At 38.1% G+C, this 12,812-nt stretch overlaps 2 protein-coding genes across 10 annotated transcripts in view; both read left to right on the forward strand.

Moving 5' to 3' along the window:
- Nucleotides 1-7,431, forward strand: part of kmt2cb (lysine (K)-specific methyltransferase 2Cb) — a 76,810-nt gene extending 69,379 nt beyond the window's left edge. For all 7 annotated transcript variants that reach the window (XM_032564714.1, XM_032564717.1, XM_032564719.1 and 4 more), the window contains 8 exons: nucleotides 64-1,183; nucleotides 1,261-1,397; nucleotides 1,494-1,636; nucleotides 2,944-3,118; nucleotides 3,762-3,878; nucleotides 3,965-4,038; nucleotides 5,434-5,542; nucleotides 5,616-7,431. In XM_032564714.1, coding sequence (XP_032420605.1) covers nucleotides 64-1,183; nucleotides 1,261-1,397; nucleotides 1,494-1,636; nucleotides 2,944-3,118; nucleotides 3,762-3,878; nucleotides 3,965-4,038; nucleotides 5,434-5,542; nucleotides 5,616-5,708 — 1,968 coding nt within the window. In that variant the 3' untranslated portion in view covers nucleotides 5,709-7,431. The remainder of the gene's footprint in view (nucleotides 1-63; nucleotides 1,184-1,260; nucleotides 1,398-1,493; nucleotides 1,637-2,943; nucleotides 3,119-3,761; nucleotides 3,879-3,964; nucleotides 4,039-5,433; nucleotides 5,543-5,615) is intronic.
- A 1,566-nt stretch (nucleotides 7,432-8,997) lies between these two features.
- LOC116721299 (5'-AMP-activated protein kinase subunit gamma-2-like) overlaps nucleotides 8,998-12,812 on the forward strand; it is a 30,769-nt gene continuing 26,954 nt past the window's right edge. The window contains exons 1-2 of one of the 3 annotated variants that reach the window (XR_004339573.1): nucleotides 8,998-9,268; nucleotides 10,939-11,004. Coding sequence is in view for 2 of the 3 variants with exons in the window: in XM_032564928.1 (XP_032420819.1) it covers nucleotides 9,185-9,268; nucleotides 10,939-11,004 (150 nt within the window). In the remaining variant the exon portion in view is untranslated. The remainder of the gene's footprint in view (nucleotides 9,269-10,938; nucleotides 11,005-12,812) is intronic. The other 2 variants (XM_032564928.1, XM_032564929.1) reach the window with 2 other exon arrangements.

Consider the following 12,812-nt stretch of genomic DNA (forward strand, 5'->3'; position numbering starts at 1 on the left):
TGCAGTTTAAACCTGTGTGGTCCAAGTAACAACTGTTTACTGTATTTTCTCTGACATTTTCAGGAGTCTATGTCCCTTCTTCCTGCCTCTGACCAAAGCGAGAGCTTTTGCAAAACTCAGCATCAGTACAACAACAACATGTCCTCGCTGGATGTTCATTGCCTCGCCCAGCTTCAGCCCAAAATGTCTCCTCCATCTACTCCGCCCATCCCCTTCCCTACAGCTGGAGAAACACCCAAGTCTGAGACCAAAGCTGACGCCCTTAAGGTGACAGTGAAGCTTAAGGCCCGGCCAAGGTCCCACGATGGCTGGCACCAGGGAAAGAGACAGAAAGGTCTCCGCTGGAGAAAGTGGAGTGTTCAGGTGGTTTTACCGCCGAGAATGAATTCACAGCTTCCAGAGGAAGATAAGATTGACGAGCTTCTGAAGAAACTAGGAGCATCCCTGCGCCCTCCGTCTTTGCTCAAAGATAAGAGGCGGTGCTGTTTCTGTCATCAGTTTGGAGACGGGATCACTGATGGACCGGCCAGGCTGCTAAATCTAGACCTTGACGTATGGGTTCACCTAAACTGTGCTCTATGGTCAACTGAGGTGTATGAGACGCAAGCTGGCGCCCTCATCAACGTGGAGCTCGCGCTGCGCCGCGGTCAGACGATACGCTGCGCCTACTGCCAGCAAACCGGAGCCACCAGCGGCTGCCACCGCCTGCGCTGTACCAACGTCTATCATTTCACCTGTGCTCTGCAAGCCCAGTGCACCTTCTTCAAAGACAAAACCATGCTCTGTCATGCCCATAGGCCCCGGGGAACAGCAGGGCAAGCCTTGGAGCACGAGCTGCGCTGCTTTGCTGTGTTCCGACGCGTCTATGTTCAAAGAGACGAAGTGCGACAGATTGCCACGGCCGTGCAGCAGCCAGAGTTGGGTTACACATTTCGAGTAGGGAGCTTGGTGTTGCACGCGATAGGACAACTCACCCCGTTACAGATGTCTGCCTTCCATTCACCAACCACCATCTTTCCCATTGGCTACGAGGCTTGTCGCATTTACTGGAGCATGCGCCATGGGAACCGCCGTTGTCGCTATGTCTGTTCAGTTGAAGACAATGACGGGTTTCCAGAATTTACAATCAGAGTCGTTGAACAAGGCTACCAAGACTTGATCCTGACGGACACCTCTCCTAAAGGTAAGGAAAGTATCATTTTCTGGACTTTTTTTCTGAGTTTTGTTTGTTCCTAAGCAGTTTGTGTTTATTTAAATTAGGAGTTTGGGATAAAGTGCTTGGTCCAGTTTCTGACAAAAGAGCAGAGTCTGGCACTCTGAGGCTCTTCCCTGTATATCTGAAAGGAGAGGATCTGTTTGGACTCACAGTCCCCGCAGTCACCAGAATTACTGAATCGGTTTGTAACTAAATTTGTGTTCCTGTTGCTTTAAGAGTTAAAAATATTGGCAAACATCTAAACTATATCCTTCATCCTTGTGCTGCTTCGCTCCAGCTCCCAGGAGTGGAGGCATGTTTCAGGTACTCTTTCCGTTACGGGCGCAATCCTCTTGTGGAATTACCTCTCATGTTCAATCCAGCGGGGTGTGCACGCGCAGAACCGAGAACAAGCTCCTCCCACACTTCGCTGGTGATAAGGTAACTAAGTAAATTAGCTTCTATGCCTGTTTGAAATTGAAGAAATGAAAGAGAACTTTCAGTTATATCTTTGAAGTATGTTCGTCTCTTTTCATGCATTTCCGTACAGAATAGTGGATACACAATGAGACCAACGGTGTGAAATTCACCCCTTTGCTTTTGCATTACTTTTCTTGTTACATCACCATCAACTGGTCATCTTAAATAAAATTTCAAATCTCTCTCAGTGCCCCCAAGTGGTCAGACATTCATCTACCAAATCAGTCAGTCAGAAAGTAGGTCAAGCTGTCAATTTCAAGCATCCAACATGCCAAGGTTAGTGGATTCTGAGCAGTTAGAATACCGTGCCAAATGCCTTGTAAGCATCGTTTCCCAGTGCCAAGCAGTCATTCCACATCACTGAAACAAAAAAGGATGACACACAACATTGTAATAAAGTAAGGAAATTGTATTTCCAGCAAACGTTCAGAGTGATTCTGGTAAGTTATGTGAACCACACCCATCTGTTGAGGGGGAAAAATACAAGTGTTATAGAAGCTGAAGTGTAGGAAAAATGAAGGGTGCTAAAGGTAGTAATTTTAGGCTCCAACTTATTTTAGTTATAAAAAACATTTAAAATGTCAGCATACTAATAGCACGGTAGCTAAAGTTAATGAACAATTGCTAATTTTGGTAAATTTTTATAGAAGAAAATAATTATTGTGATGTCAATAAATGTTGCTGGCTAACTTCAAAATGATCAGAAGCTGTTTGGGATTATAGCTTTTTCTTTCCGCCATGCCATCATTAAATATATTAACATATAATTAAATCAAATTAATGAGTGCTGTTTAGTGGTACAGTCACTCTACTTAATGTAACTATCAAGTAGGCTATTTCTGTCAGCCTGAAATAGCCTACTTGACAATGGATAAAGTTAAATTTTATAGCAGTGATTTTGTTTATGTACCTCTGTCTGCAGTGACTTCTTTATTTCCTGAAAGACAGGCCAATTTAATACTTGTTTTTATAACTATTGTGATAAATGCCATCACATTGATAACATTGGAGTGTTGGCAATGTTGGCAATTCATTGCCATCATTGCAATGAATTGCAATGTTGCGATTGCAACATTGTTGCCAGCCGAGTATTTTAAAAGTAAATGGACTGAAATAGAAAGTGTGCAGTACTTGAATGCCAAATAAACATATGAGAATACCAACAGAATCACAATAGTATGAATTCTTTACAAGATGAACTCAATGAGGCAAAACTGTAGCATTGCCGTTAATATGTCTCCTTTTTCTTACTTTGCCTCAAAATGCAGACCTCAACCACAGGTTGTGTCCAGCAGCAGTGCCAGGTCTAATCAAAATGTGGCGCAAGGAGAAGGTGGTGTTCCTCACAGCAAGACTCCAGTTGTGCACCCCAGGTCCTCCCAGTACCGCTGGATGAAGAGCGAGTGGAGAAGTAATGTGTATTTGGCTTGCTCCCGCATCCAGGTGACTGAACTACAATTCATTGAAGCTTCTGGTTTTAAAAAGCTTTAGGGCTTTTGCAAGGTCTTTAAATTTACAGGTTTCCTGCACCGTCTTGAATTGCTTTTACAATTTTACAGATCTGGATAAGTGACGAAAAAAAGACAATAGATAATGTTAAAAGTTTTAAATCTATAGACTTTGTTATTCTGGTATCCAAATTGTAAAATTTCTATAGAATAAGGACACTTACATTGTTTTTTAACTTTTAATTTACAAAATAAAATAAAAAAATAAATAAATGATTGACCAAGTTTTACTGTAGGCCCCTTCTTTGAATATTTAGGCAATTACATAATCCACTACTGGCTTATAAATGTATCTTTAACAAGGCTGGCCGGAGAACAACTATTTGAATACTTGGCTAAAAAACAATCAAAAGTAACGCTTAACATTTTTGTATGCATGTGAAGTAGGTAACGTTGGTGTACTAGCTCTGATCTCAGATATCAGAATTGAAAAGCATTGTTGAGTTGACATAGTAGTTACATGCATCTTACTTTTAATAGAAAATATCTTAAATATAATTTTTAAATATTGTTTTTTTGTATTGTAATAAACACCTAAAAACATAATGTCACATATTGCTAACATGATATCTACACAGGGACTGGGGCTGTTTGCTGCTAGAGACATCGAAAAGCAAACCATGGTGATCGAGTACAATGGAACTGTCCTCCGAAATGAGGTCGCCATCAGGAAGGCAAAGGTTTACAGATCTCAGGTAAAATAAAAAAACTACATAATTAAGTCGCATTTTGCCTGAATCTTTAATTGAAAATAACAGTTAATTTTCATATTCCTGTACAGAACCGAGCAGTGTTCATGTTCCGCATCGACAGCGAGCATGTTGTGGATGCCACTCAAAGTGGAGGGCTTGCAAGGTCTGAAATTTATCAAACTATATTGATGTAGCTGTAAATCAAAAACATGTTAGTTTTTTACCTGTTTTTGTTTGATGTTAGATTTTTGATGAGTCACTGTACATTTTTGTATGTGTGTGTGTCTGAATTACAATTTCAAAATTAGAGACAGTTAAAGTTGATGTTGCTAAAGTTTTGCCCTAAATGTGGTTGTAGCTGTACAGTAGGCGCGCTCCAACAGCAGGAGCCATTTCCAGTGAACAAAGTAGTTTACTAGGCTGCTATTTTAACCTGGTTGTTTCAGCTGCTGGAACCAGAGCCAAATCAGGTTGCTGTGGTAGTAATTAACCCTGAAAACATCCCTGATTAGGAGGCAGTTTACAAACACAACATTAAACCCATTCAGTCATACTTAATATCAGTATTTTACAAAGGTCTTCATTAAATAGAGTAAGAAAAATTACTACATTTATTGGAAATATTCTTTTCATGAAGTGTGGACTTCTACTTTAGGTTTACTATGATGACAGAGTGTAAACATGCCCATTTAAGCCTGTGTGTAATTTATGCTTCTTTTTTTTTTAGATGTGCAAAGTATAAGAAATTTATAAATATTTAAAAGTTCATCTGTCTTTAGAGTGATCTGAATTCTGTTTCAAAGTGTGACCACTGAGAAATAATCACATCATTACGTGTAGAGCACGGGTTACAATCTCAGCTGCAATTTTCTCTCTTGTGCTATAAAAGCAGCTGGAAAAGCTCAGGTTTAAGCAGTGGGTTTTAGGAACTTACATGCACCATATTTATCAAACCCTTCATGACATTATTATAGACAGTTTATAGGTCATTCTCTGTTTGCTTCCTCTGTAAAGCATAGCTTGAATTAATTGTCACTACAAATCGTGCTGATTTATCTCATGAGTGTAACATTAAACTTTATCTGAGGTTAGAACATCTTTAAATACATCTCTGTTGGCTAATGTGTGCTGCGTACTGCTGGGAGTGGTGATCTCTTCCTGCTTGTAACACAAACTAATGTTTCCACGCACTGAAAACAGGTGGTTTCAATTGTACTCCCTATAAAAACTCTCCATTAAGGTTCAAATAAAAAAGTCAGTATTTTCCAGGTCTTAAGTACAGATAAGAACGGAAAAACATTTGTATTTGCAGACCTTAGACTCTACTCCACTACCCTCCTCCTGTTCTAATTTCATATTTAAAACCTACCCACTGAAAATGATCTTCCATTGGTGGAGTTTTTATTTTAATATTAGCAAATACTTGTAAAGGGCGGGGAGCTTGAAAGGTTGGAAAAGTGTGGAGTTCTCATGTGAAGATGCTTTAGGATCTGTGTAAAAACGATTTTTTTTTTTTTTTATTGTTCCTTAGATACATTTTTTTTTTATTGTTCCTTAGATACATCAACCATTCTTGCGCCCCTAACTGTGTTGCTGAGGTGGTTACATTTGAGAGAGGCTACAAAATCATCATCAGCTGTAATCGCAGAGTTGAAAAAGGAGAAGAGGTGAGTATCCAAAAGCTGCTGCACGAATACAGTGCTAAAGCTCAATAACAAATTTCCCTACCTTGTTTTTCAGCTGTGTTTTGACTATCAGTTCGACGCCATCGAAGGCCAGCACAAGATTGCTTGCCATTGCCGAGCTCCTGAGTGCAGGAAGTGGATTAATTGAGCTAAACATCAAAACCATTCCTTGCTTGAGTGAGTGAGTGTCATGATCTCTGCACAGAGGAAAAAGAAAAGCTCCACGCTGCAGTCGATGTAACAAAAAAAAAAAATGAATAAAAAAATCAACAGAAGGGTCGAAGGCTAGTTCATGAGGATCATGGGAGGGGGGAAAAAAACTTGTCTGGAGGAGGAGAAATCCAACACGGTAGCAGGATGTGACTTGTGCCATATGTAAAAGAGGCTTTTGTCGTTCCCAAGGCCTCCATCTGTCTGTATGTATCTGCTCGTATATTTGTGGTGTACATGGGGGTGCAGAATCCACCAGCGAATGAGAAAGCACTGTGCAGGGTGCGGCCTTACTGCTAACTAAGGGCAGGCCCTTTTTGTTATATAATAATGTATGCCGTTAGACTAAATGTAGACATCACTGATTGAGGAATGTACAGCAATGAATACCGTGAAGGGAATATTAACTTGCACTAAAAAAAAAAAAAAGAAAAGAAACAAAAACATACACACAGAAAAACTTTTAAATACTTGATTCCATGAGTCAGTTGTATCATAGGTCTCCGTCATGTGATTTGTGTGGAATTTGAGAGGTTTTGTATTTATTACTGAGTGAGTGAATTTTATTCTCAAAATGATGAGATTGAGTTAAAGAAGGCTATTGTTTTTGAAGATTGAAGATGACATGCTGTTACTTTTGTACAAATGTATATAAAGAAAACTATAGGAATAACCGACCAAATACTACCTTAACCTTCTTGATGTTTGGGTGTTTTTAAAATCGTTTCTTTTTTCTGTTTGTTTTTATTTGTCATTGAAATTTATTTAAGATGGACGTTATTTCAGTTTGAGAGTATATATTATGATTATTCTGTACAGAATTTGTAAAATAACCACAATAATTCACAAAGTATTTTTGTTGTATTAAAAGTAAGGTATTGTAGCGTAGTGTTTTTTGTGACTTACACATACTTTGACCACTCGAAAGAAATATTTTTGTTGACTAACGAGTTATCAGTTACAGAATCGAGAAAAAAAAAAGGATCACCGTGATCTGTTTGCTGTTAATCAGGTCTGATTTTAAAGAACTGTGAATTAGGAGTTACAACCCCCCCCAAAAAAACAGCTTTTTAACTTTTTATCTTAAACAGGAGCAGCAAAGTGTTTTTACTTTACTTTTTCGGGGGGGAAAAGGTGCAAACATATAATCATGTAACGTAGATGAACCAGTGTGCGACAGAGAGAATTGTATGTGGAACCAACGGTCGTTCTACCTTTTCTTGGACAGAAACGGAGTTCTGCTTAATCAAAAATATTTCTTATACTGACACTTCACAAGTCACATGCTTAGAAACAGACGAGTTTTTGCGTGCACAATTTCAAGTCGACTGTAAAATTTTGCAGACAGTCTTAGAACTTGTAATGTATATGGCATGTATTTTTTTAACTTTCTGAAAACTCAATTGTATATATTTTCTCAATGAATGGTTGTAACAAAATTGTTTCTTGGATATTTTTCTTCTCTTGTATGATATTACATTATCCTGCCAGTGTGTTTGTGCTACATTTTCTTGGTCGTGTAAAGTAGTCAAGATTTTTTTTTTCTCTTCTTTTTGTTGTTTATTTTTGAAAATGCCTTTTGAAGTGTACAGAGTACGAGGTTTGGATTTTGTGGAATTGAATTTAGAAACATTTACAAAAATAAACTATTTTACATGTTACAAGTTGTGTATCTGTTTTTAGGGGGCTCACTTTTAGGACCTGTCTATTGCTCATAAGTCACTGGTTCTCCGGATGAATTGTAAGTGAATCAAAAATCATTTTCATACCACATTAGAATTTAAATTATTTGAAATTATGCTCTTAAATCTCAAAAACAAGGCTTGAATAATTGAGATTAATAACGCAAGAATTTTCATAAGGATTCATTGCTAAATTCTGTTGATTATTCTTCTTCCAGAGAAGAAAATTTGTCTGAGTTGCAATAGGTTTGCTTGAGATTGAACACCTTAAAAACCAGGATTGTTGATGTTAGAAAGTCCAGGATATTGTCTAAAATGTTTAGAGACTAGAACATAGGAACACGGACCCTGAGTTTTCCAAGAATTGGATACCAAACCACTGACTTGACTGGAAAAGACCTGCATCAGCCTCTGAGGTTTCACATCCTCATATGAAACCTCAGAGGCTGAGTAAGCGTACGTATTAAACACTGAAGAGCTCCATACTTGAACTCCAGAAATGCATCATTAATGACCAAAAGCACAAGAAAATTCAGCTTCTGTTTGCTCACAGCCATATAAATAAGCCAGAGAGATCTTGGGGATTCCTTTTTGCAGCACAATGAGTCAATACTGAAGCTTTTTTGTCAATAAATCAGAGGTTGCTTGTAGGAGGAAGAATAAAGAACGTGCTGAAAAGATCACACTGCGTACAGTGAAGTATGTTGGTGGTCAGTGATCCTCTGTGACTGGAAACCTGCAGCATGAGAGGCAATTCAAGCAAGTATCAGAAAGTTTTATGTGCTTGTTCCATTTTAAAAGTATGTCCTTTGCTGAAATATCAGCTCCATAGAGAACTTTTGTGTTTGTAATTTAAAATAAAAAAAGACAGAAAATACAAGGTTTTGACATGAAAACCAACCAAGGTTAAAAAAGCAACAGCAAACATACAGTTATGCAATAAAAAGGAAAAACATAAAATGAAATTAATTGCATCTTTGTTAATTGTGCTCTCTGCAGTGAATGTGTTCTATCAACTTGTTTTAAAATCTAGCCTTGATGTTTCCTGCATGGCCACGTGATCTAATGAATATCTGAATCATACTGACATCTGTTGGTGGAGAATTACATTAGACTCGGGCGGTGTTATGTCAAAATTAGTTTCCGTCAAAACCAATTTTCCTGGCGGTGTGCCCTCGGTTTTGCCTCAGTAGATATATATAAAAAAAAAACTTTGAAAAGAAACACACATATTTTAATAAAAGCGCTTCAAAGTGACCCTGCTACTTCTTCACAGTCTTACTCTATTAAGGGTTAAATTTGCTTAAAATGTTAAAGACATGGTCCATTTTGATTCACCGACAGGTGAATGAGCGTCTGAGCCTAAATGTTACAAAAACACGATTCCTACCTCAGCTTGGATTAAAAAGGCTGCTTGTGTTCTTTTGGAATCAGGCCCGGAAACACAGCAGGGAGCGCATTTCCTCTGGGTGACAGATTTCACCAGAACACCTGTAAACAATGTGGCGTATGAGATGCGCCCTGCCTCTTTTTCACGGCCGAGCCTACTTCCTGGTGGACGAGGCTGCTCCTCGCTTGGTGTTGTCGTAGTAAAGAGTAGAGGGGGCAGCTGAAGTCACAGTAGGCACGGCTGACTGAGGCTCGGCTGTCGAAAACAACCATTTGGTTACTTAGTTTGGAAGAGTTTATCACACGTTTTTGTTTTGCTTTTTTTAAAAACAACGAGGAGAAAATGGGAAGCACGTTGATGGAGTCCAGCAAGGCGAGCCCAAAGAAAATGCCAAAAAAGAAGAAAGGTCTCCGGATTAACATGCCAGTAAGTCGGTGGAGTATTAGCCAGTTTGTTTTTATTGCTATTTTAAAAAATATACTTTCAATGTAGTTTTTAAATGAACTTTTAGGTGTTGTGCTTTTTTTTTTTTTTTCAGCTGCGTTCCGCCTATGAGTAACGTCTTCCAAGTTCATCAGTTTATTTGCTTTCACTAAATATGTTTCTAATCTGTGTAAAACGTAGCCTCGGTTTGTGCAGAAGCATTGCTTGACTATTTCATTAAGGCATTTCTAACTTGTAGGTTGAACTGCAACTGCAAGCATTTATTGTGATGTCACTGCAGGCAACTCCCACTGTGGAGCTTCAATTGTTTACATGTGCAAATAAAATGCAGGTTGTTTTTTTTAAATGTTGTTGCTTTGTCCCAAACATGCATGGAATTTTCCAGGACGTGATGAGGAGACCTATCCGTGCTTGTTTTAGTGTTTTGAATGCGATCGTTAGAATACAAAAACAAAGCAATTGGCGAAAGAATTATTGTTTCAAAATACAATATATTAATTTGAAATACTAACCTTTTTTTTTTTTGTATTTGAAAACGGATTATTAGAAATTTTATTTTAATTTGAGATCAAATTTAATTATTAGATTTTCTTTTCATGTGTCACATTTTTTTTTAAAATAGACTACATCAAAATAAAAAGGAGAAGAGAAAAAATGGCAAGTTTTTCAGGTTTTACCACAGGGACAGTTAACATTTGAGCCCTATGTAAAAGAAACAAAACAAAATAAAACAAAGCAACGCTCTTCTCTGCCGTATATGGTCAGTGACGTCACGGAGTGAAGAACGTACTTTTAAGTTGTGTACAGGTTGTCTGGAAATGCTTCTCTCCTTGTTGGTGATTTCATGTTATTATTTGAAATATAAAAACGAAGGCAAAACAAATTTTAATTCCTCTTCATCGCTAATGACTACAAACTCCCCAAGCCCCTCAAAAATAAAATAATCGCTTGTTATTTTGTATGTCATTTTCTGATGATTAAAAAAAAAAAAAAACACAGTTCCCAAAATAAGAACACTAAAGGTTACTTTATTTGAAGTTTTTTTTTTCTTTTTATACATCTTCTCCAGTTTAGAGCTTATACACTATGACCAATGATACCTGCGGACTTTGTTTATTTTCATTTTATTAGCCGAGGTTGATACACAGATATTACTTATCAGTTTTTACAGTTGCTATCTCAGACTGTGGGGATAAGCAGAAGTAATTGTCGTTAATTATTATTCTTTTTTTACTATTTGCACTTGTCTGGTGCTGAAGCGGAAAACGTTCCAGTGCGTTGTAATGTTATGAATGTGACACTCAGATGCAACATATTGGAGTTACACAGTGCTGTGTGAACTTTTACACCCTCAAGTTGGACAAGGAATAAAAGAAAACAACTTATAATTGCCAGCCAGTTAAAACTTTGTAACAAAGCTGCTTCTTTGCCGCATGATGTCTCAGCTAAAGAGAGTAACACCTAACCCTTTGCATTTTTTTTGCAAAGGTTTCCACAGTGATTGCAAACACTCCACCCTCAGGTCTAGATCTATTCTGTAGAAAAACAGGCTGTGTTGCCAATGAGCACATCATGTTACATGCTGAGACATGCACTTTATTTACTCTGCTGTATTTTCAGGAAGCTGACACACAAATCTCTGCTTTGTGCAGGACTTTGGTGATTTTACTGCCCCTAAATTGGAGACCAGTGCCTCAACCAAAAGTGGCCTTCAGAAGGTACATTTAATCCTGTTTCTGACACGCTTTATAAATCACTTTCCAACTGTTTGTTTGCTCTAGTTTGCACTTTTCTTGCCCTCTCCCGCCGATGATTTATGGCGTCTGTTTTGATGTGTTTGTTTGGCTTTGAACAAATTACCATGGATTTGGAAGAGCAGGATATTACACTAGGTCGTCTTCTTTTTCTGCCAACTCACTTTGGCTTACAGTAACATCACGCCCACAGTGTCCAGGCGCAACTCGAGCGCATACAGCACATTGATTTTTTTTTTTTTTTTTTTTTTTTGGTAAACGAAAAGCAGCCCCATCCATGCTGTCTGCTTCTATTCATCATTAGAATAACCATTCACTGTACCTGAAGATGCATATTGTAATTTTATCTGTAGAATATTTGTGCAGCAGAGATAAAACTCTGTGCTGGCTTGTATTTGATGAGTGCTGAAGATTATCAAGGCTAAACCCTGATAGCTGGTTTGCTTGCTTTAACAAGCTCTTGCACAATATGAGGTTGAGATTTGTTGGCAAATAGGAAAGATGGGTGTGCGCTCTCTCATTCCTCCAGTTTGCCAAATGATTGGGTCAGACTGAAATGTGCCCATGAACCAAACAAACATAACTAAATTCCCCTTCCCTATTCTTAAACAATCTACATGTTTATTTCCTCCAGGACAGCAATAATACCAAGTTCAATAAAAGTATTTTTTTTTTTCCACATACCGCATTAAAACTTTAATATTGCACTTGAGATCTCTGAGTATTTTAATGTGCCAGTGTATCAGGGCCAACAAATGGTTAAATGAGTTGTTGTTGGTTCATTCAGTGCAGGCAGGAGGCAGTGGTAGGAGGAGGAGGCGCTCTCTGTCTCCTGGTAGACTGGCTTCCCCTTCTCATGTTTTGTTTTCGTCTCTGCACAGCAAATAGTGAAGGGTTTCTCCATCTGTTTATGTGTTACTGACCTTGTGAAGGAAAACTTTAAAAAAAAAGAAGCTAGACTGAAATGTAATGTTTATACAGTTTAACTCTATTGTCGAATTAGAGTGCTGTTTTGTTTTAAAAAAAATGTATCAACTATCCAGTCATTTTATTTAATTAATAGCTTGATTACCCAAATAGTCATTCGCCCAATAACATTTAGGCATGTAGAAGTAATGAATATGGCTTAAAGTTCCCCCAGAGCACGAGAATGAGGAAGAAAGGGTATTAAGTGATTCTGAATGCGTCACAATTGTCGGTGCCAGATAGGCTTGTCTGAAATTTTCAGAAACTGCTGATTTCCTGGGACTTTTTTATGCACAAAAAATCTCTGAAGTTTACAGGAAGTCAGCCTCAAAAAATACAATACAATTTTGTTGGTGAAAATGCCTTTTTGGTTTCAAAGGTTGGAGAAAAATAAGTCGAGATACAAATGAAACAGTTGCTGAAATAGCCACTCAATACATTCTAGGTACACAGAATGCCATCTCTGATTGCACAACTAGTTGAACCTCCCACAAGGGTGTCAAGCTCCGGTCCTAAAGGGCCCTTGTCCTGCCACTTTTAGAGGTGTCCTTAGTCCGACAAATTGTTTTTCAGATTTAAAATAAAGAAAATCGAATAGGCCGCAAATAAACAAGATGGAGTCTTCACTGAGAGAACTTCAAGATGGCCATCTTTTAGTGCTCCTTTGATAAAGTGAAGGACATCACTTTGATTAGTTCTAAGCCTGATCAGATGAATGCAATGTGATTATCAGTACCTGATAAACGTAAATGTGCCGTCACCTTCATCTTGTTGTCAGTTTGTCCTGACTCCATTATTTTCTGTGG

Source organism: Xiphophorus hellerii, chromosome 6 (genome assembly GCF_003331165.1).
Source record: "Xiphophorus hellerii strain 12219 chromosome 6, Xiphophorus_hellerii-4.1, whole genome shotgun sequence".
Lineage (NCBI taxonomy): Eukaryota > Metazoa > Chordata > Actinopteri > Cyprinodontiformes > Poeciliidae > Xiphophorus > Xiphophorus hellerii.